This window comes from Monodon monoceros, unplaced genomic scaffold (genome assembly GCF_005190385.1).
Source record: "Monodon monoceros isolate NGI ecotype Baffin Bay Population unplaced genomic scaffold, NGI_Narwhal_1 Super_Scaffold_6, whole genome shotgun sequence".
NCBI lineage: Eukaryota > Metazoa > Chordata > Mammalia > Artiodactyla > Monodontidae > Monodon > Monodon monoceros.
The window spans coordinates 43483599-43504494 of record NW_021703783.1 but is presented as its reverse complement, the minus strand read 5'-3'; the positions used below and the strand labels follow the sequence as shown (position 1 = coordinate 43504494).

Below are 20896 nucleotides of genomic sequence, written 5' to 3'. Positions count from 1 at the left end.
CCGGTCACCGTTCCCCCTCCAAAATTACTGGACCCTTCAGTCTCTCTAGACAAGTGAGTCACTCATCCTTTAGGAAAAGGTGCGTCCTGATCATGCCACAGACTGACTTTGCAGAGAAGGCAAGGAGGAATGGGGTTAGGAAGAAATCGGGAGGAAGAACTGAAGCCCTCCACCCATACCCTGTTAACCTGGCAGAGAAGGAAACCACTCACAACTGTCTCCTCCAGGCCCTTGAGGTCCTGCTTGGACTGCTCGTGTCGCTCATACAGAAATCTGGAGGAAGAGGGAAACAGAAGAATCCCTCAGGGCCTCCCTGCCTCCCTCTCTCCTCCCTCCTCCATTCCTTTGATCTATATTTTATTATTATATATTACACAAGTTACCCATGTTCACAGTGCAGAAATTAGAAAAGAAAAAACAAAGATAAGTAAACGAGTTCCATAAAAAGCCCATGATTCTACTACTTACAGATCAAACCACCGGGAACATTCTGGTGTCCATCTTTCCAGACTCTTCCATGCATGCATATCCCACATAACTGTTACGGGATTATACCATTCCTACTGTTTGTAACCTGCTTTTTACACGTCACAAAACATCCCCCACATCCTTCCGTGTCTGCTAATATTGAACAGAAGCCTCCCCTTTTCCCCCTTCCCCACCCCATCAAACTGTTCTTCTGAGGCACTTGTTTCCTGTGGTCACCATGTTCACATCTAGATTGTGTCTTGCCTCTGCAGTATGTCTGAGTAGGGTCTGCAGGCAGACCCGTCACTCACGTCAGCTCCTGGAGTTTGGTGCTTTTCTCATGTTCTTCATTCTTCAGCCTCTCATAGTCAGCCTGAAGCTTCTCCAGCTCTAACTGGAGCTTCTGATTCAGGCTGCGGGGGGCAAGGAGGTATTGGGGAGAACAAAAAGACGTCAGCAAGAGGCAAAGGGAAGCCCAGCTCCTCAAACACTTTCCTTCTTCTATACCTTCGGGTATCAGAGGCAGACTCAGGCCACTGCTTCCATGACAGGGTGAGGGGCCCTGAGCTATCTAATCAGAATAGCCTTGCAGATAGGGACTAGTCCTCACTCCTGGTACCTCCTGGAGTTGGGCTGCCAAGTCGTGTCATTGTCAGGGGAATGACACATGGAAGTTAAAGAACCGGATCCTGGTGCAAGAGGGAGCATCTGAGTAGGCACAGCAAGGGGAGGGGACCAGGTGGAGACGAGCCTCCCTGGGGAACTCTTACTCTTTGAGCTCATCAATGGTCTTCTGCTTCTCATTGATCTCGTCCCGGAGCCGGGCCAGCTGCCGGTGATGGGCCTCCCGGTGGCTGTCCATCTGCAGCTCCAGGGCCTTCTGCAAACAACCCCACCCCAAGCTCAAAGCTAGACTCCCAGACACCCGCTCAGTGAGGACCAGCACAGCCCTGCTGGGCTCCAGTCCTCCCCACGCCTTCCCCACTCACCTTCACATCTTCTGAGTCCTGTGTGTCTGGCTCCTTATCCTTCAGGGCCACTTCATGCACAGTTTCTGAGGGAGAGAGGGGAAGACAGCTTACATCAGACCTACCTCCTCCAGACAGAACTTCACATTGTGACCAGAGCTCCAGGCAGAGCAAGGCACGTCTACCCAGAATGGGCCCACAGGGATGTTCTTCTGGGTGAGGATGGTCCAATTTCATACAGCAGGGACACAGAACAATGCAGGGTTTATGGTTCATGGAAGCTGAGCTACGTGCAAGAGCATGCTAAGCAGCATGTGAGTTGGACTCCACGATTTCAGTCTAATGCTTTGGTGGGTGTGCTGTTGGGTGGTTTCCTATGATGTTTGTCACTTTCCCTCCCTGTCCCCTCTGCGATCTTAGATCCCAGGATGGGGGGTTGGACGTTTAAGAGGGCCTCACCCTGGGCTTGGAGCTTGGCCAGCTCATCACTCAGGGAGTCATAGGACTCTTCCAGGTGCCGCTTCTTGAGCTCCACGCTCTGCATGTATTCCGTCAGGGAGCGGATCTTGGCCTCATGCTGGTGGGGTGAGGGTTCATGAGAGGAAGAAGATGGATGCAGCAAAGGACCCAATTCCAGGCAGTGCAGACCTCCATAAGCTCCAGCTATCCTCCCTTCCTGCTACACCTCCCATGGAGATGCAGGGTCGAGGGACATTCCTCTGGAGACCGTTCCTTTAGACGCTCTTGGATCAGAGGGCAGTATCCCCTGATCCTTCACTTATCTAGCCTGGACCCTCTCATGCTTCCCCCCAGCTCTTCTGTCCTTGACTTCAGTTGACCCTAGGCTCTTGACATAAACGTGGGTGCTAGGAGTTATCCCATAAGCACAGAGTTGCCCGTCCTCTCCCACGGCACCCAAAGGCTCTGGACCTCCGCACTCACCTGGGAGATGAGAAGCTGGCAGGATGAGAGCTCCCGCCCAGTCACTTCCATCTTGCGGTGACATTCGACCTGGAGGTTCTCCAGCTGCCGGCACCGTTTAACCACAGACTTGACTTCGGATTTGATTTTGCTGATGTAGAGTCGGGCCACAGTGAACTCCTCCTCGATGGCCCCGCTGATCTCCACCGGCTGTGGGAGAGCAAGGGAGGGAGGAGGTGCCTCTCTGCTGCCGGGAAGCCCTTTATCCATTTCCTTCTACTCGGCCTAGCCCCCAGGCACACACACCCAGAGACACAGGGACTCGGGTGGGACGGGTATGTTCCAGATGACTTCTAGCAGCTCTGTATCACCTGTCATTTCACACTAAATCCCTCTCTCTGTGCTTAAAGATCCAATTCTGACAGTCACCTTCTTTCATCCTGTAGAGCAATAGGATATTCTGTAGTCAAACTGACCTGCTTGATCACCCAGATGGGTCACTGTCACTGCCACAGATCTGCATATATCATTCCTAATTGTGTGCTCCCATCTCCAAATCCTGCTATAAGCACATCTCCACTGCTTCTTTATTCAGCAATGTGAATTTCAGTTGGTGTGTGGATTTAGACTGTGTATTTCAGTTGAGTCTATGCAAACCTCTACCTGTTTTCCCATGTCTAGTTTGCAGGCGTGTTTCCTGGATCTTTGGCAACCCCCCTTCCCAGTATCCCTGAGGGCCTGGGTCATCTCACCGGCACCTCCCACCAGTGCCCAGAACGAGAATGACCTGAACAAGGCTGCCGCCTCTTTCTCCACTCACCAGCTTAATCTCCCCGTTGCCCACGATGACACTGAACTCACTCAGGTCCTTCATCAGCCCGTTCAGCACCTCAGCAATTCGTTTTCGCTGGTGTCCACTGACCTCCTGTAGCCGCTGCAACTCAGACTCCAGGGACAGCATGGTGGCCTGGGGACAGCCCTTCAGGTCATCCCATCGCCATTTCCTGCTCCCCTCCCCAGCCCAGGCGGAGGCCTCTCCCTTCATGCATGACCCTGATGGCTGCGATGAAGAGAACACAAGCCCTGCAGAAGGGTCTGGAAGAGAGAGGGGTCAGAAGGGCCAAGTGCAGTGGCGGGATGGGGGAGTATCCCACGACACACTGAACGGCAGTGCAAAGGTGCAAACGTGATCCTGCCCCATCAGGAAGCAGAGGTCCCTTTGGATGTGGAGGATGTTCTGAGGCCAGGGAGCTCCGAGCCGGCTACTCACCACCTTCTGAGACAGCTCATCCACCAGAAGCTGGTTCTGCTGGCTCTTCTCCTCCACCTCCTGGGACTTCTGGTCGTAGTTCATGGCCAGCTCCTCCAGTGCCTGCAGCACTTCCTTCACCTCATCCTTCGCGGCGTCGTTCTCCGACTGCAGGTGGCTCAGCTCCTGCTGGACCTTCTCATTGTCTCCTCGAGTGGACACCAGCAGCTGCAAGGGAGGGGCGAGCCACGTGAGGAAGTCCTCTGCCGGCGACCACTTCGACGACCCCTTGGTCTGGGGAAGCTGAGCCCCCCACCCAGGTATAGGTCTAGGAGAGAAGCAAGGGCCAAAGCAAGAGTCAAGAGGAAGTGGGCTTTCCGCTTCACAGAAGTAGGGCAACAGAATGAAGAAGCACCCAGACTCCGGCATCCGTGCTTTAAGTTTCCAGATTTCTATAGTCTTGGAGGGTGACTCAGCCCTCAGCAGAATGCCCCTTCTTCCATCTTATCAGGAAAAGGTCTTTTGGATGCCTTTCAGGGATGAACGCGCTCTCGTGTCTTGCCCTCCTTCCCGTTACCTCTTCCTGGTCCAGCATCTGCTGCTTGAGCTTCTCTATGAGTTGGCTCTGCTGGTTGATCTCATCATCCTGTTGGAGGCAAGAGGGGTAGAGGCGGGGTGAAGGGAGCTACTCCCTCCAGTGTAGACTTACAGGGTTGGGGTACACGTGGATCCTGATACAAATCCAGCTAGTTTAGGCTTTGATTTAGAAACTCCACATCCTAAAAAAAGAAAGGGGTCTTTCCCTCGGCTTCTTTCCTTGACCCCTGCCCTCATTTTTTAATCCCTTTCTTCCTAGAAGTTGGCATAACCTTGACAATGCACAGCAAAAGCCTTTAAATGTTCATATCCTTTAACTGAGGAATCCCACTCTAGCGCTCCATTCTAATCAAATCATTCCAAAGCAAAGTCTTACGCACAAGGGACAAAGATAGTCATTTCAGAGCGATTTATAACAGCAAAAACAACCAACCAACAAAAAAACAAACAAAAAACCCTAGAAGGCTTGTAAATAAGTAAATGGTTAAATACATTCTGGTAAATGGACTGTTAGGCAGCTATTTTAAAATGCTTTTATGAAGAATTGTTAACAAAGTAGGAAATTGCTCATTATATAATGAGGAATGAAAAAATCGGATGCAAAGTTACATATACAGTATAATCTCAATTGCATGGCTTTATTTCTGAATGGTGGGAGGAGATGATTTAAATTTTCTTCTACATATTTTTATTTATCTTCCACATTTTCAATAATGAACATTCATCTCTTTTAAAATCAGAAAAACGGCAGGATAATCTACTTCTTTAATCCCTCGCTTACCATCCCACTGGGCTCTCACCTCTGTGCCCTGCCCGACTGTCCTTACCTTGTCATCAAGCTGCTTGTAGAGGCGGCGGATCTCCTCCTCGTACTTCTGCCGCTCCTCAGGCGCGATGCGCACCACGATGGATGAGTTGTCGTTCACGGGCGTTTCCTCACAGAGCTCAGCTCCCAGGGCAGCATCCTCCCCAGCCAGGCGCTCCGTCTCTGGCACGTCCTCTCCTGGCAAAGGGGCGGAACAAGGTGAGGGATGGGAGAAGGGACAGCTGCATCCGAGGGTCCTTCCTCCCTCACTGTACAATGCGGAGACCTCCAGGCCTCCATCTCTCTTGCCAAATGGACCGTCAACCTTTCGGGGGGTGGGGGTAAAGGCAGTCAAGCCGCTCTCGCTTTCTCTCATGACTGCTCTACTGCACCCCTCCGGAAACGCAGCCCCCCTTGGAGATCGTAGGAGCCCTCTCTGGCTCCCTGCACCCACTGGACCCGTTGCTAACCACTGCGCCACCGGCTCAGCTCTGTCTCCAGCTTTGCAATCGTCTCCTTCTGAGCCTTTGTCTTCTCCTTCTCCTTCTCATATTTCTTCTTCCACTGCTCGGCAGTCAACTCCAGATTCACGGAGGCAGTGTTCTTAATGGTCTTTGCCCTGGAGAGGAGAACGAAGAGATGAGACCTCCATTAAGGCTCACAAGACCCTGAGGGGAGAGCGCGGCAGGGGCTGCGGCAGGGAGTGAGGGGACCCTGCCACCGACCGCTGTCCGAACATCAGGGTGGACTTGGTCTCCGCATCATTGTAGTTGGACGGTGAGCAGCAGATGAACATGGTTGTCCGGCAGTTTCCTCCCAAGGAGTCCTGGAGAATCCGTGTCATTTTGCTGTCACGATATGGAACGTAGCTTTTCTGGGGGAAGAGAGAGGCCGCAAATCAGAAAACAAAATTCAATGGGGGAATCAGAAAGGATGGTGGGGGAGTTCCCTGGTTGCCTAGTGGTTAGGCTTCCGGGCTTTCACTGCTGTGGCCCGGGTTCAATCCCTGGTCAGGGAACTGAGATCCTGTAAGCTGCATGGCACAGCCAAAAAAATTAAAAAAATAAAAATAAAGAAGGGACGGTGGTGCTGACTAGGGGCGGAGCAACCCATGAATTGGCATGATGAGGTGGGGCATTAGGAGAAGGCAGAAGATGGGGTGGGGCTTGAGGGCTGCGGACACCTAAGGAGCACTCACTGTGCCCTCAGCCAGCGCAGAGATCACGTTCCCCAGGGCTGACAGGGACTTGTTGATATTCTTGGCCTCGTCCAGCACAGCTCCCTCTGCTCCAGTCTTGCTGACCTACCAGGGCACGAAGGGGTGAGTATGTCGTGAGCGGCTGCAGAGGGAGTGGGCTCTCCCCACCTCTTCTCCACGTAAGGTGGCTTAGTCCAAGGAGACGGGGAGAGGGAAAGAGGACAGAGAAGGCCCTTCCTCTGTTCCCCTAAACGCTCTTGCTACAGACCTCACCACACACACACACACACACACACACACACACACACACACACACACACGTTATACGATTCCATTTATGTGCAATGTCCAGAAAGTCAAATCCAGAGTCAGAAAGTAGATTAGTGGTTGCCAGGGGATAGGGGAGGGGAGAAGAGGGCATGACTGTCAACAGGTGGTGAAAATGTTCTGGAATTAGTGGTGATGACGCACAACCTGCCAATCATACTGAAAGTCACTGAATTATACGCCTTAAAATGGTGAACTTTATGGTGTGTGAATTCTAGCTCAATAAGAAAGTTATTCTGATTTACAGAAAGGCCACCCCCCTCCAAGGCTTCCTTCCTTGCCCACCCCACCCCGACAGGACCCCCAACCTTCTCGCTCCCTGCCAGGTCCACTAGATACAGCTTCCCACTGAGCTTCTGCTCGGTCTCCATGTTCTCCTGCTTGATGTTGATGAGGAAGATGCTATGGCTTCGAGAGCTGTGTTCATTCATGTCTGTAGGAGGGGGGGTGAAACAGTCCCTGTACCACCCCCTGCGGAACGGAAGCCCTCAGCCCCGGCTTCCACAGACCACTGCCTCCACCCGCCAAGAGAGGGGGTGTCTGTCGGGACTAGCCTAGCCCCTACGTCTCCCCGGCAGCAGGTCTCAGGGTCACACAGACAAGCGTCCCTCCTCCTCTGGAGGACACAGCCTTCCCTTGCTCACTTCCGCGTCCCTCAGCCCCAGAGGGCACAGAGGAGAGGCAGACCCCACGGTCAAGATCCCCTTGTCTCCCCACTCACTGGTGACAGCCACATGACGATTTGATTTCCCTTCATCAATCACATCTAAAATTTCTTCTGGGCTGGACACAAAGCGCTCAGTACAACCCTGTAGGGGGCAAATGGACAGTGACCCATGCACTTTGATCTGCAAATTAAATTACCTGCACAGTGACCAAATGACCTCTCCAGACGGTGCCTCTTCCCGGGCTCCAGACTCTCCCCAGCCCCTTGGCATGTCTCACCCCACCAGGATGTCCGCCCTCCAACTTCTGGGTGGGCCTTTGGTCTACCGTCCTCCTACACCTGCACTCTCAATACACTGGCCCCACCTGGGTGTCCCATCCCCACTCTCACCTTGACAAACGGCACTCGGTTCTTGTCCTCGTGCACAGACAGATTTGTCTTGGTCACTGAATCAAGACAATTCAGGGTGAGCAAGGCCAGCACTTCCAGCCCCTCACCTCCCCAACCCCTGCACGCTGCAGTCTACTTGGATGGTGCATTCTTCTATGTGCAAGAGGGAGGAAGACTCCCCTGTGAAGCTTAAACCCCCTGCACGTGCTGAAGGCTGTTTTTCCTCCTGCAGGATTCCAGCCCCAGGGCTGCAGCTAGACTCAGGCTGTTTATATGTGGGCCTGGGCATCTAAGCTCATCTTCTGACCCTTTCGGTTTTGGGAAATTCTTGGTGAGTGGAGGCAAGGGACATGAGTACAAGTGTGTGTGTCCTTGTGTGCCTGCTGCATCACTCACCAAACAGTACCAAAACCCAAGAGCCCGAAAGCAATGTGATCTTCCTCTTCCTTGCCCTCCTCACCCCTACCCACCCACTGGGGTTAAACACCACTCACCATCCAGAAGGTCGCGGATTTTGTCCAGGTAAATCTCAAAGTAGGAAACCTGGTTGGGGAGAAAGGAGAAGTATGAAGTGAAGAGGGCCTATCTTAAATCTGATACAGGGATCTCAGGCTAACGCAACCCACTCAAATGGTGGTGGTGGTAGAGAAAGGGCAGAAGAGACTATGTTGGCAGAGAAGAACTTAGGTAACCACGGTGGAGCATAAGTTGGGGCGCCAGGATCTCAGTGGGTTCATACTAGATCTTCCCCTCCCAGTCCCATAAGAGGATGCCCAGTGGTCATGCCCTGATCACCTTGATGTGGAACTCAAGGTTCTCATCCATGGAGTAGATATGGTTGAAGATGTCTTGGGCAATTCGAGGAATGATTCCCATCAGCTGAGGGTCATGCAGCTTTCCCTGGGGAGTAAGGGTATTCCGGAATGAGGCTGGGCTCAGGAGGGATCAGACAACTTGGAGGTATGCAGATGAACACAGAGATAACAGCTGCTAAGAAGACTATCTTAACTTAGGGGATGGTCACTACCTTTTAGTGGAAGGAGGAGGGAACTGAGCAGCTCTCTGGACTTTCATTGCTGCTGCTTTTCCAGGTGAAAAGAAGAAAACTGGAGTAGTGGAAAGGAGGGTGAACTGCAGCAGGCTGAAGGGATTCCATTAAACTTCCACTATAACGCTGCCCTCCGTTCATCCTCTGTACCAGGCAGCCCTCAATTTCTAGATCTTTCCCTACTGAGATTCCTTGGCCTCCTATTAACACTCCCAGCTCCTCATTCCCATAAAAGTCAGAACCCTCACCTCCATAGTATGTGTCTTCCCTGAGGATGTCTGTCCATAAGCAAAAATGGTGCCATTGTAGCCAGCAAGGACATCTGAAGAGATGGCAGAGAAAGAACACTGGTAGAGAGAAGTGGGGTAGGGAATGAGGAGCCTGAAAAAAATACATTCTAAAAATACATTCATTACCTTTGACAATCTGCATGGCACACGCATGATAAACTTGCTCCTGAGTCGTGTTTGGAGGGAATACACGGTCAAAGATATATGGCTTCCCCTGGAATGGAAAAAAAAGATGGCAGACATCAGTAGGCAGGTGTGAGGGAGGAGAAACACCCGAAAAGGCACCCGTTCTTCCACCTTCTGTACACATGGACAATTATGGGGATGAGGGAAACCAAAGAGAGCTAAAATTTAGTACTGACATCAGGAGTTGTGTCTGTGGGGTAGAATGTCATTGAGGAGTGTCACACAGCGAGGCTGCATGAGTGGATCTCAGTCTTGGTGTGATGATTTAGCACTCACCATCCCAGACCCCCAGCCTGGGAAGCCAAATGGGAAAAGACAAGAGGGCCACAGGCTGTGGAGAGTGAAGAACAATATATTAACATTAAAAAATCTACCACTGGGGGCTTCCCTGGTGGCGCAGTGGTTGAGAGTCCGCCTGCCGAGGCAGGGGACACGGGTTCGTGCCCCAGTCTGGGAGGATCCCACATGCCGCGGAGCGGCTGGGCCCGTGAGCCATGGCCGCTGAGCCTGCGCGTCTGGAGCCTGTGCTCCACAACGGGTGAGGCCACAGCAGTGAGAGGCCCGTGTACCGCAAAAAAAAAAAATCTACCACTAAGTTAAAAAATATCTTCCTCAATAGATCCACATGTCCTGATATGAAAAGGTGTTGAAGATGTATTAAGTGAAAGATGCAAAGTTAGGGACAGATGTATAGTATGTTGCCTATTGTGTAAATGAAATACACAAATACCGAACTACTGAGCTGTTGTGGAAATATTAACACAAGCTCTCTCTTTGTGAAAAGAATATATGAAATCAGAAATATTAGGTTTCTGACTTCCCTGGTGGCACAGTGGTTAAGGATACACCTGCCAATGCAGGGTACACAGGTTCGATCCCTGGTCCGGGAAGATCCCATATGCTACGGAGCAGCTAAGCCTGTGCGCCACAACTACTGAGCCTGCGCTCCAGAGCCCGTGAGCCACAACTACTGAAGCCCGCGCGCCTAGAGCCCGTGCTCCGCAACAAGAGAAGCCACCGCAATGAGAAGCCCGCGCACTGCAATGAAGACCCAATGCAGCCAAAAATAAAATAATTAATTAATTTAAAAAAAAAGAAATATAGATCTCCCTTTAGGAAAGCAGCTTTAAGTAAAGAGAAACTGTGAAGCAAGTCACTCAGACCTCCAAGTACTTTGTTTAATTCAGATAATATGTTATAAATCACATGTGCTGATAAGAATGCTAAAGATACAAAATATTTACAACCCAGGGAGCCAAACAGAATATATTTGCTATCTAGTCATATTAAAGGGAAAATCTCTGGTAAGATTAAATGTGACTATGCTTGTTCTCCATCATAAGTGACAAACTACTCAGTCGTGTTTTCCCGTCATTCGGTATAAAGAGACTATGACTTAGTTGTCAAGTTATTTTACTAGAGTCCATCTTTCTTCAACTGATATGTAAACCTTCAGATCTATGGACACCAGAGTTTGGGAGACACGTTTTAACTAATTAAGAAAAGTCATACTTTATTATAAGGTGTATTTTTGGATCCTGGGACATAATAGGTCCTTCAATTTATTCATTTTCTATCCAATCACATTATAAAATATCTTATTAATGTTATTAGCTTCTTTGTTCAGTCTTTTGAGTTACCAAGTATGAAATCATATGCATGTAATAGTTTTCTCTTTCTTTCCACTGTTAATACCACTTATTTTATTATTTTACCTTAGAATACCCCAAACAACATTAAATTGTGATCACTGGTTTCCTTTTTACTATGATGTATGCTATTGGTGTCAAATAAACAGTCTTTGTGGTTCAAAAAAAGAAATCATAAAAGTTGGCTAAAGCTGAAGATGTGGGTCTAGGTATATCTACAATATTGCATCAACATGTGTAGAATTTTTTTCCAGAAGGAGTTATATAAAAGTATTAACAGGGGCTTCCCTGGTGGTGCAGTGGTTGATAGTCCGCCTGCCGATGCAGGGGATGAGGGTTCGTGCCCCGGTCCAGGAAGATCCCACATGCCGCGGAGCGGCTGGGCCCGTGAGCCATGGCCGCTGAGCCTGCGCGTCCGGAGCCTGTGCTCCGCAACGGGAGAGGCCACAACAGTGAGAGGCCCGCGTACCGAAAAAAAAAAAAAAAAGTATTAACAGTGGTTATTTGGGGGAGAGAAACTGGGAGAGAGGAGGCTTTCATTTCTCAGTCTGTATCCCGGAAAGTTTACATTTTTAAACCATGTACAAGTGTTTTGTTTTGTCTTGTTTTATTAATGCCAAAGAGAGTGAGACGATAGTGTATTATTTTGTTTCCTTCTTTTTACTTCTCTGCAAAAAGGAAAATATTATTTATACTAATAAATATTTTTTAACATTAAAAATTTTTTTAAAATCTGGCTTATGATAAATATCTACCTGGAATATTTATCTGGTCTCTGTGGTGAAAGATTCTGAAGCCCAAAAAACAGAATCCACAAAGAGAAAGAAGTTGTGAAGGTGCTCTCTACAACTAAGGGAGTACTGTAAACTGATAGAGGCTTTCTGGAGGACAATTCTATTAAATATTTAAAAGTCCATGCTGGTCATACTCTGTCCCAGCGATTTCAATGCTAGGAATTTATTTTATGTGTGTAGCACACTTGCTTAAGCACTTAAAGATGTGTGTAGAAGGATGTTCACTGCAGCCGTTTATATCCAAGAAAAACTAGAAACAATTCAAACATCCATCAAGAAGATATCGGTTATGATACCTCCATAATCTACCCCCATTAAAATGAGCAAGGTTGGGGCTTCCCTGGTGGCGCAGTGGTTGAGAGTCCGCTGATGCAGGGGACACGGGTTCGTGCCCCAGTCCGGGAAGATCCCACATGCCGTGGAGCGGCTGGGCCCGTGAGCCATGGCCGCTGAGCCTGCGCGTCCGGAGCCTGTGCTCCGCAACGGGAGAGGTCACAACAGTGAGAGGCCCGCGTACCGCAAAAAAAAAATGAGCAAGGTTGGTTTACATATATTGACATGTCCAAGATTGATCATGTGAAGAAATAAAAACAATTTGTATAATGTGATTATACATTTTTAAAAAGCATATGGATAGAACAGTCTTAGAAAAAAGATACGGAAGACTGTATATAGATCTGTTAATGGTGGTTATGACTGGAGAGCAGAATGACAGGAACTTATGCTTACTACATTTTTTCTGTGATATGTAAATATTTTACAATGACAACGTATTGCTTTGAAATTAAAAAAAGAAAATAGAATAGGTGATGTTACAGAAAAATGTGTAATGACAAGTTACGCACAAAATAATTTTAAGAAAAAAGTGGTTTTTAAAATAGTATGCAGTATAAAAAAACACACACAAGAGAGTATATGAAGGATTATTCCATGTCTGTAAAAAAATCATATATATGTATATATGTATAGCTTGCACAGAAAAACGTGTTAACAGTATCTATCCTTGGACAGTGGGATTTTAGGAGTTTTTGTTGTTGTTCTTTTTGACTTAGATTAAAACTATTCCAAAATGAAAATACATAATTTTTAAATAAGAAAAAATTTTAAACAAAGATATTAATATTCTTACTACATAAAGAACTCTCATAAATTAGTAAAAAGGACAAAACTAACCAGAAAAATATAGACGAGAGTTAGGTACTAACAACAGAAGAAGAAATACAAATGTTCAATAAACATAAAGATGATCAACATTTTTGAAGAAAAAAAACAGTAACATCGTTTTTCACCTATCAAACTGGAAAACAAAAACTTAATTGTAATATGCAGTGTAGATGAGGGTTCAAGGGGGTATAACTTCTTCGAAAGGAGCATGCTCATTCTTTTCTGGTAGGACAGTACATCCATACTTTTAAGGGGCAATTCAAAAATGCACAATCAAAATCCTTGGATTGTACATATCCATCGACCCAGATATTCTAATCCTAAGAATTTGTACTAGGGAAATATTTGTAGCAAATATTTAGCTACAAGAATGTTTATTATCAACACTGCTTATAATAATGAGAAATTGAAGACAACTGAAAGGAGTTACATTTAGGGGACTGGTTAATACAAGGAATTGATTACACTATGGCATGTACATATATTTTATTCTTTGCTGCTATTTAAAATGATGTCATACATATATACACTACTACGTCTAAAATAGATGACTAATGAGAACCTACTGTATGGCACAGGGAACTCTACTCGGTGCTCTGTGGTGACCTAAGTGGAAAGGAAATCCAAAAAAGAGGGGATACATATGGCTGATTCACTTTGCTGTACAGCAGAAACTGACACAGCAGTGTAAAGCAACTATACTCCAAAAAAATTTTTTTTAATTAAAAAATAAAATGATGTCATAATAGAACACCAATAAATCTCAAAAAGGAGTTGAGGGAAAGAACTGAAACTCAAAGAGCACATACTGTATTATTCCTTTTATATAAAGTTCAAGAATAAACAACACTTATTTGTAGTGATAGAAGTCAAAGTAGCGGTTGCCTTGGGGTGATATTGACAGGAAGAGGGCAAAAGGGAGCTTTCAGGGGCAATCAAAATGCTCTAGATTTCAATCTGGGTGGTGGTCACACAGGTGTCAAAATATGTTATAAAATTCACCCAGCTGTTTGCATAAGATCTGTGCACTCACTGTATGTAAGTTATACCTCAGTAAGTGCTGTCATAAAATATCACATCACAAAATGATGTGATAATGGCTCTTAAAATATGAATTATGCACAACCTCATTGTTTATAAGAGAAATGAATATTAAGACTATGAAGTAGCATTTTCACCTATCAAAGTGGCCAAAATAAAATAGTTTGACGATGGGACTTCCTCCATGGTGGTCCAGTGGTTAAGGCTCCATGCTTCCACTGCAGGGAGCATGGGTTCGATCCCTGGTCAGGGACTTAAGATCCCACATGCATGCAGTGGCCAAAAATAGTTTGATGATGCATTGCACTGGCTGGGTCCTTAAATATACATAGGGTCGTTGAATTGTTTGTAATAGCAGATGACTAGAACGACCCTAAACATCCATATCCATCAATAGAGACCTGGCTAAATAAATTATGGCATATCCCTACAATAAATTATACAGTTGTTAAAAAGAATGAGATAGATATTTCTGTGCTGATATAGAAGGATCTCCAAGACTCATTGTTAAGTAAAAAAAAAAAGCAAGGTACAGAACAAAATGTATAGTAGGCTATCATTTGTGTTAAAACAAAGTGCATGCATGTATATATGTATTTGCTTGTAAATGTATGATATTCTTTTAGAAGGATCCACAAGAAACTGGCAATAAGGCTGCCTTCTGAAAGGGGAACTGGGTGGCTAGGAAAGAGGAGTAGGAAGGAGGCTTACTTTTCATTGTTTATCTTTTTATATCATTTGAATTTTGTCACATGTGCATGTAAGACATTAAAAAATTAACTTAGCTTTTTTAATAAATAAAATTATGTAAAATATTTAACGATGGTGAAATAGTCATGATATTTTGTTGGTGAAAAAACAGGTTACAAAACAATATAGTTTATGATACACTTTTATTAAAATTATTGTATGTATATATGCAGGAAAAAACTATTGGAAACAAATACATCAAATTGTTAACAGTATTTTTTGGGGGGGTGGGATTTTGAGTGAGTTTTAGTTCCTTCTATATGATTTTCTTTGGTTTTAACTTTGTCAACAATTAAAATATATTAGTGTTGTAATCAGATTATGATTATGTTTAGAATTATTAAAGAAAAATCTACCTTGATTGTTTTTAAGATTTGAGTGAGTTTATGAATTGTTCATAGGACTTTTGTGAATTTTTCACCCTTTTTATCTATACCGTTCGTCATTACACTTCATTACAAAGAATAAAATTCTTATTACACAGAATAAAATCATACAGTGTTACAATAAACAGATTTTAAGTGGCCTTGACGCCTCTCCTTCTAAGTGGTAATATCTTTCTTTCAATTTGTTTTAGTCTATAATTGATCCTTGATTCTTGAATTGTAATCTAACTCAATATTTCTCCCATCCAGTGGCCAAGAAATAGAAACAAACAAAACATGTCCATCTCAGGCCAGTGACTCTCACCTCTTCTCCACCAATGATGTCTATCCGTGCTTCTTGAAGCCAGGCATGCAGCCAAAGGGGATTAAACGTAACTCTCAAGCCAACCTCGCCCCTCCCTTCTTCCCTTCTGGGAACGTGGGGATTAACTCTCTCTCTCTCTCTCTCTCTTCTCTAACACTCCCAGTTACAGGATTCCAGAGGGTGCTGTGGACTCAATGAAATGGAGGGCGCTCTCCAAGTGCTGAAGGCAATTATTGCCCGAGGAACTCCTTTTCCTCAGCCTAGGCTGGGAGGAAGGAAGAGACCAGAGAGGGAGGAAGGGTGGCATTCTCGGAACCATGAGGATAAAAAATATCCAAGAGCTAAAAATGGGTGCACTTAGTAATCTCGTGAGCAGAGAAAGCCATGGACACAATTCTAGGGTTTCTGGGAAGGCCTTCTACCACTTCCCTACTCTCAGTTGAGCCCTTGAGTCCCAAATCTAGCTCATTTCTTAAGATTTTTATATCTGTTGAAGTACAAATGTCTTTTAATTTTCTATTGATTACAGCCATGGTGAATTCGTTTTGTCAGATCTTTTTATGAGAATAACTAGACCAGCAGTTTTCCACTTCTAGACTACTCACATGGGAAGCATCACCATTATTCACATCTTTCATGACACATATTTATTCTAAGTCAGACTGTAGTACATTGTGGGAGATTTCTTATCAGAATCTGGGGAAGTGTACGTACAGTTAGCAAAAGCCATTTCTGATGCCCCCTCCCAGGACTCTGCCCAGGCCACTTTTCAGCCTGGATCAACTGTGTAGACCAAGTGTTTCCTGAAAGCAGGGATTCCCTCTAAATCCCCAACATCAAGCATAGTCCCTGGCCCACAGGATGCTCTTTGTAAATATTTGTTGAAGAAGCACAGATATTGATGGAAGAAGAGAGCAAGAAGATACTAGGGACCTGGATGTTTGGATGAAACAACCAGTAAGAGGGGAAAATGTTAACCACTGCCCAGTTGTGTCAAAGGCTAGCTTGTGTGGAGACAGCACATATAAAATGATAATAACATCTAACTCTTATTGGGAGTTTATTATGTGCCTGTCAGCGTGCTAAGCAGTTTACATGCATTCTCTCATTTAATGCTCACAGCAATCGTAGGAAGTAGGTACTATTATTATTACATTTCATAGATGCGAAAACTGAGGTTCAGAGAGGTAAGGTAGCTTTCCCAAAGTCAAACAGCTGAGAAATGGTAGAGCAAGGTTTCAAACCCAAGCAATCTGATTTCAGACCCACACTGCCAAAGTGATCCCAGAACTGACATACCAACACTGCGTCAGATCCTTATCGTGGCTTTTCCTTCCCCTACCCCACCCGCCCCCCTCCATGTGGGCATTTCTCCAAATGTTTCTGGACAGAGCTAAAGCCCTTCATCACTCCCTTTTGGCAACCTCACCCCCTCTCTCAGAAGAATGCAGTTCTGCCACTCATCCTCTCCAAGGAGCCTCCCTCACCATCTCTACCTCCAGGTAATAATCCAAGACTCTGTGACTCAGTACAGCGTCAGGGACTAGAAGACTGTTAGGTTAGAAACACTCAGGGAGACCCTCCACCTTCAAGGAATGCCTCTGGGCTCCACTATGTCTCCACCCACAGCAGTCTAAGCGCTCCTCAGTGCCTATTCCAGAGGGCTTCTCTTCAGAGTCCCCCAACCCAGGACTCTGTTCTCCTCTGAACCTCTCCAAGCTACCTTGTCTCCTGTCCAACTGTGTTTCCCAGCACTTTCTGGAGTTTTCCATTGTGTGTGCTGACTAAAGCTAATGGGAGGGCCTAAGATCAGGGGTCCAAAGACGACCAACCTTTTCAACCTTTGCTAAAGCACTTGGTAGAGGCTGAACTTCAGAGCACCAGGACTGATTTCCATAGTGACACCCCTGGGGATTGTTGCCATGGTAATGCTGGAGAGACACTGGCCACAGTGAACATTACCTCCCCTCTCCATTTTCCTTTACAGACTCGCCCAAGGCTAAGGGGAGACTACTCCCTCTCTTCAGACATCAAAGGAATCCTGAGCCACCTCAAACAATACTGACCCTGTTCCAATAATCCTGCCGGTCCCAACCTGGCTTTTCCAAATGAGGTACTTGGTGACCCTGCTTTTCTGCCTCCTTAAGAACGCACTTAACCATCAGGAGACCTAAGGGAGGTAGAATGTGGTAGATACTTGAATGAGGGAGGGAGGGAGGGAGGGAGGAAGGGAAGGGGAGGGACAGAGGAAGCTGGGGGGGGGGCACGGAGAGGTTATGTGTTTCCCTGCTGTCGTGTCCGGTATAGATGCAACAGCTCAGACAGCAGGCACTCTGCCCACCAAGACCAAGGCAGACAGACACTTAAATGGGTCCACTTAAAAAGTCACAGTGGATTCTGAGTGACCCAAAGAGCAAAACAAGGTACATAGCACACACAGACAGTGACCCAGACACCCTTCTACTATGACTCAGGCCATTAACTTGGGCAAAGCTCCATCCCCCAGATTCCTGGGAGAAGTCATGGGGGGGCGGTGTGGATAAGGCTCACAGGGCTGTCTTCCCAGCTTATTCTCCTACATTTTGCCAAGCAGAAAAAGCCCATGAACATTAGGGACTCTGTAGCCCAGAGCTAGCCGCAGTGCAGAGAGGAGAGCCGTCAGAGAAAGGAGCAGGGGTTGGGCTTGGAGAGATTAGCCTCTCCCACCTTCATCCTTCCCTCACCTTCCCAGACATCCTGAAGCTGCTTGCTCCATGAATTCCTCAGTTTCCCACACACTGGTCCCCAAAGGGAGCTAGAGGAAGAGAGAAGAAAGGGAATGGGAGATTTCTTTCCCTTGCTGGGACCCTCAAGGTACTCCTCAAAATCACTTCTCCTATAGCCCTCATCCTCCGGAATGAGGAATGAATATAGAAAGGCTGGGAAGGCAAGCTCCAAGGATGCTGCCTGAGACAAAATGGCCCCCCCATAAGCACTTATCTTGGCAGGAGAGATTGACAGGAAGGGCTAGGGCATGGGAAGATACAGAGCAAGACAAAGGTATAGCCCTGTAAACATCAGGCAAAACAGATAAGGCAGAAACAGCTGTGGAGTAAGATACAATCTGAATTGGCAGGGGGCCCTGGGCCTCTCTTCATCTCTCCTCTCTCCCAACCTCCACCATGTCTCTCCTGTTTAGCTAGGCAAATCGGACAGATCAACACAACTCCTCCCAACATCACCCCATGCCCTGTGCCCACCGTGCCAGGATGGATGGCCCAGAGAGCCTAAAGGAGTTGGTTCAGATTTACCTAAAAAACCCAGAGCAAGGAAGCTAGCCTTAAAAGTGGAAGCCTTTTGTGGATTTGTTCCTCCGTAACTACCTTTCTCCTATTTCTCAGCCTTTATGTCTCAGGGGGCCCTCAAGCTCTAACTCTCACAGCTAACGCCCACTGTCCAGACTATTCAGAGAAGAGGCCCCGAGGGTTGATCCAGGCATTATTTTAGCCTGGCCAGACTGACCAGACTGCAAGGTCTAACGTCCCTGAGACAAAGAGAAGCAGGGGCCCTCTCTATGTGGCAAACACACACATACATAAGCACACACACAGGGCGAAAGCACCCATTTGAGTCCATAGTGTGGGTGAGAGAGCCTGGTGATGGACTAGGGCCCTTAGGGACAGGACAGGTAAGCAAGTCTCTTCCTAAGGCATGTTTACTCAAAGTCCCAATCTCACTGATTCAGAAGGCCCAGGCTCCCTCCCTTTTTTTTCCTTCATTCTTTTAACAAGCATGCCCTGTGCCAAGCACTGTGGATCAAAGACACATAAGAAGTGCCCCTGACCTTGAGGATGGTCCTTATATGGGCCTCTCCCTTCTCAAACTGGCTACAGTTTCCTGGCCCAGCACCCCTTAAGCCCGACTCCCTATTGGACTGAACCCCAGATCTTTTCACCCCATAGCCTGACAGTCCCAACCAATCTAGGAAAGGAGGGGTAGGTGAGGAATTCCCTAGGAATTCCTTTGGAGCCATCACAGATAAAAGCCCAGAACAGAAAACCGTGGAGGCAATGTGATACAGAAGGAAAGACGTGAGCTTTGGAGTCACAGATTTAGGTTCAGATCCGTGAATTAACAGTGTGACCTTGAGAAAGTCATTCAACTTCTTTGGGCCTCAATTTCCTCATCTGTAAAGTGGAAATATTAATACCTTCTTCAGAGTGTTGTTTTGAAGATTAAATAATATATGTAGAGTAACAAGCACACAGTAAATGCTAGTTCTCCTTCTTAACAAGGTCTCTTCCATGGGTAGGGGCTGTCATGATGAGGTAGAGGAGATGTCTTGCTACTTTTTATTGGATCATCAAGAGAAAGGATGAATACGCAACTACTTGTTAGGATCTCAGGGTTTGGTTATTTTTATTTGTTAGGGTGAGCTGGGGGGTCTGAAATCCTCCTCCTACTGTACCTGGGAGAGAAAGGCAGACATTTCCTTAGGACCCAGAGGCTCCCCCACCAAACTGGGTGTGGCACCAACATATTTCTTTCTCTGAAAACCCTTCATCAGACCTGTGCCCTCCCCCCAAGTCCAGGCTGTAACTACTTCAGGGAATGATGGAGGCCTTGATCTTAGAGTCCACTCTCATTTATATCTCCGCAGAGACCCTGGACTGCCCACCTCTCATCTAGCCCATCCACTAGTCTCCCCCTTCCTGGGAGGTGGGGGTAGAGATCTGAGCCAATAACAAAGGGAAGATGCGCTTTCCCTAGGGAAGAAGGAAAACATCAGAAAAACATGGGACTGGCTCTAGGGGTGGGGACGCTGCAGAGCGCAGCAAAGGGGAATCCGGCCCCTGATCGCGGGAAAGTAGCCCCCTCTCGCTCTGCAGAGACTCGGCCGCCGGCCTGGCCAGGCCACACCCAGCCATCCTGATGCAGGGAGAGGAGGGGCTGCGGCGAAAAGGATGGAGGATGAGCGGTGGAGAGAGGGCGCAGAGACAGGCAGGGGCTGAGGCTCGGCAGGGGAAAAGATTCAGCCTCCCGCCCCCTCTACGAAATTCCCTCCAGGGGCGGCACTCACCCCAATAACGACGCTGTCGTCCCCTTGGAAAATGGGGATGAACTTGTCCCCCCGCAGAATCTCGGCCTGGTTTAGGGGCCGAAATCGGCAGAGCACCTTGATGCTACATTCGTTGTTGGTCTCGGCCATGGTGGTCGTCGGTGTGGGGCTGGGGCACTTCTTCTGCTGCAGGGGTCGTATGTGCTCCGGGGGAGAGGGGCTCAGCTGAGGCCCAGGCGGAGGGCAGGTGCTCGGTCTCTGGGTCTCAGAAAGGCGCGGCGGGCGCCTGGACGAAGGCTGAGGAACAGGGCCGAGGCGCGCTTCCTCGCTCCTGCGGCACCGGGATGCGGGAGACCTGGGCGTCTGGTGCTCTCTCGGCGCTCTGCCTCTCCGCCCCTTGCGCTGCAGCGCGGCGCTGCGGGCCTGGGCGGGGCGGCGATGGAGGAGCGGGGCGGGGCTTCCTTCGCTGGGGGCTGTCACTCCGCGGCGCCCGCCGCCGAACCGCGGCGCCTCTGCTCTTTTCTCGCCTCCTCTCCCCACCCCTAACCCTCAGAGATTATCTGGTCCTCACCCCTTCCCCACCCCAGTCACTCACTGCGTCCCACCCCCTGCATCCCGGACCCGTCTGTCCCTCGCTCGGACTCCACCCCCCTGGA

The 20896-nt window shown here is 47.7% G+C and overlaps 1 protein-coding gene across 2 annotated transcripts in view; it reads right to left on the bottom strand.

Moving 5' to 3' along the window:
* KIF5A (kinesin family member 5A) overlaps positions 1-20651 on the bottom strand; it is a 28936-nt gene extending 8285 nt beyond the window's left edge. For both annotated transcript variants that reach the window (XM_029206550.1, XM_029206551.1), the window contains exons 1-21: positions 20262-20651; positions 9055-9142; positions 8887-8960; positions 8386-8490; positions 8085-8133; positions 7591-7646; positions 7255-7342; positions 6842-6966; positions 6207-6311; positions 5734-5882; positions 5479-5627; positions 5031-5206; positions 4184-4252; positions 3628-3834; positions 3178-3324; positions 2379-2567; positions 1896-2013; positions 1458-1522; positions 1239-1348; positions 780-881; positions 213-273 (exon numbers count right to left, since the gene is read on the bottom strand). In XM_029206550.1, the coding sequence (XP_029062383.1) occupies positions 213-273; positions 780-881; positions 1239-1348; positions 1458-1522; positions 1896-2013; positions 2379-2567; positions 3178-3324; positions 3628-3834; positions 4184-4252; positions 5031-5206; positions 5479-5627; positions 5734-5882; positions 6207-6311; positions 6842-6966; positions 7255-7342; positions 7591-7646; positions 8085-8133; positions 8386-8490; positions 8887-8960; positions 9055-9142; positions 20262-20390 (2361 nt within the window). In that variant the 5' untranslated portion in view covers positions 20391-20651. The remainder of the gene's footprint in view (positions 1-212; positions 274-779; positions 882-1238; positions 1349-1457; positions 1523-1895; positions 2014-2378; positions 2568-3177; positions 3325-3627; positions 3835-4183; positions 4253-5030; positions 5207-5478; positions 5628-5733; positions 5883-6206; positions 6312-6841; positions 6967-7254; positions 7343-7590; positions 7647-8084; positions 8134-8385; positions 8491-8886; positions 8961-9054; positions 9143-20261) is intronic.
* Between the last annotated feature and the right edge of the window lie 245 nt (positions 20652-20896).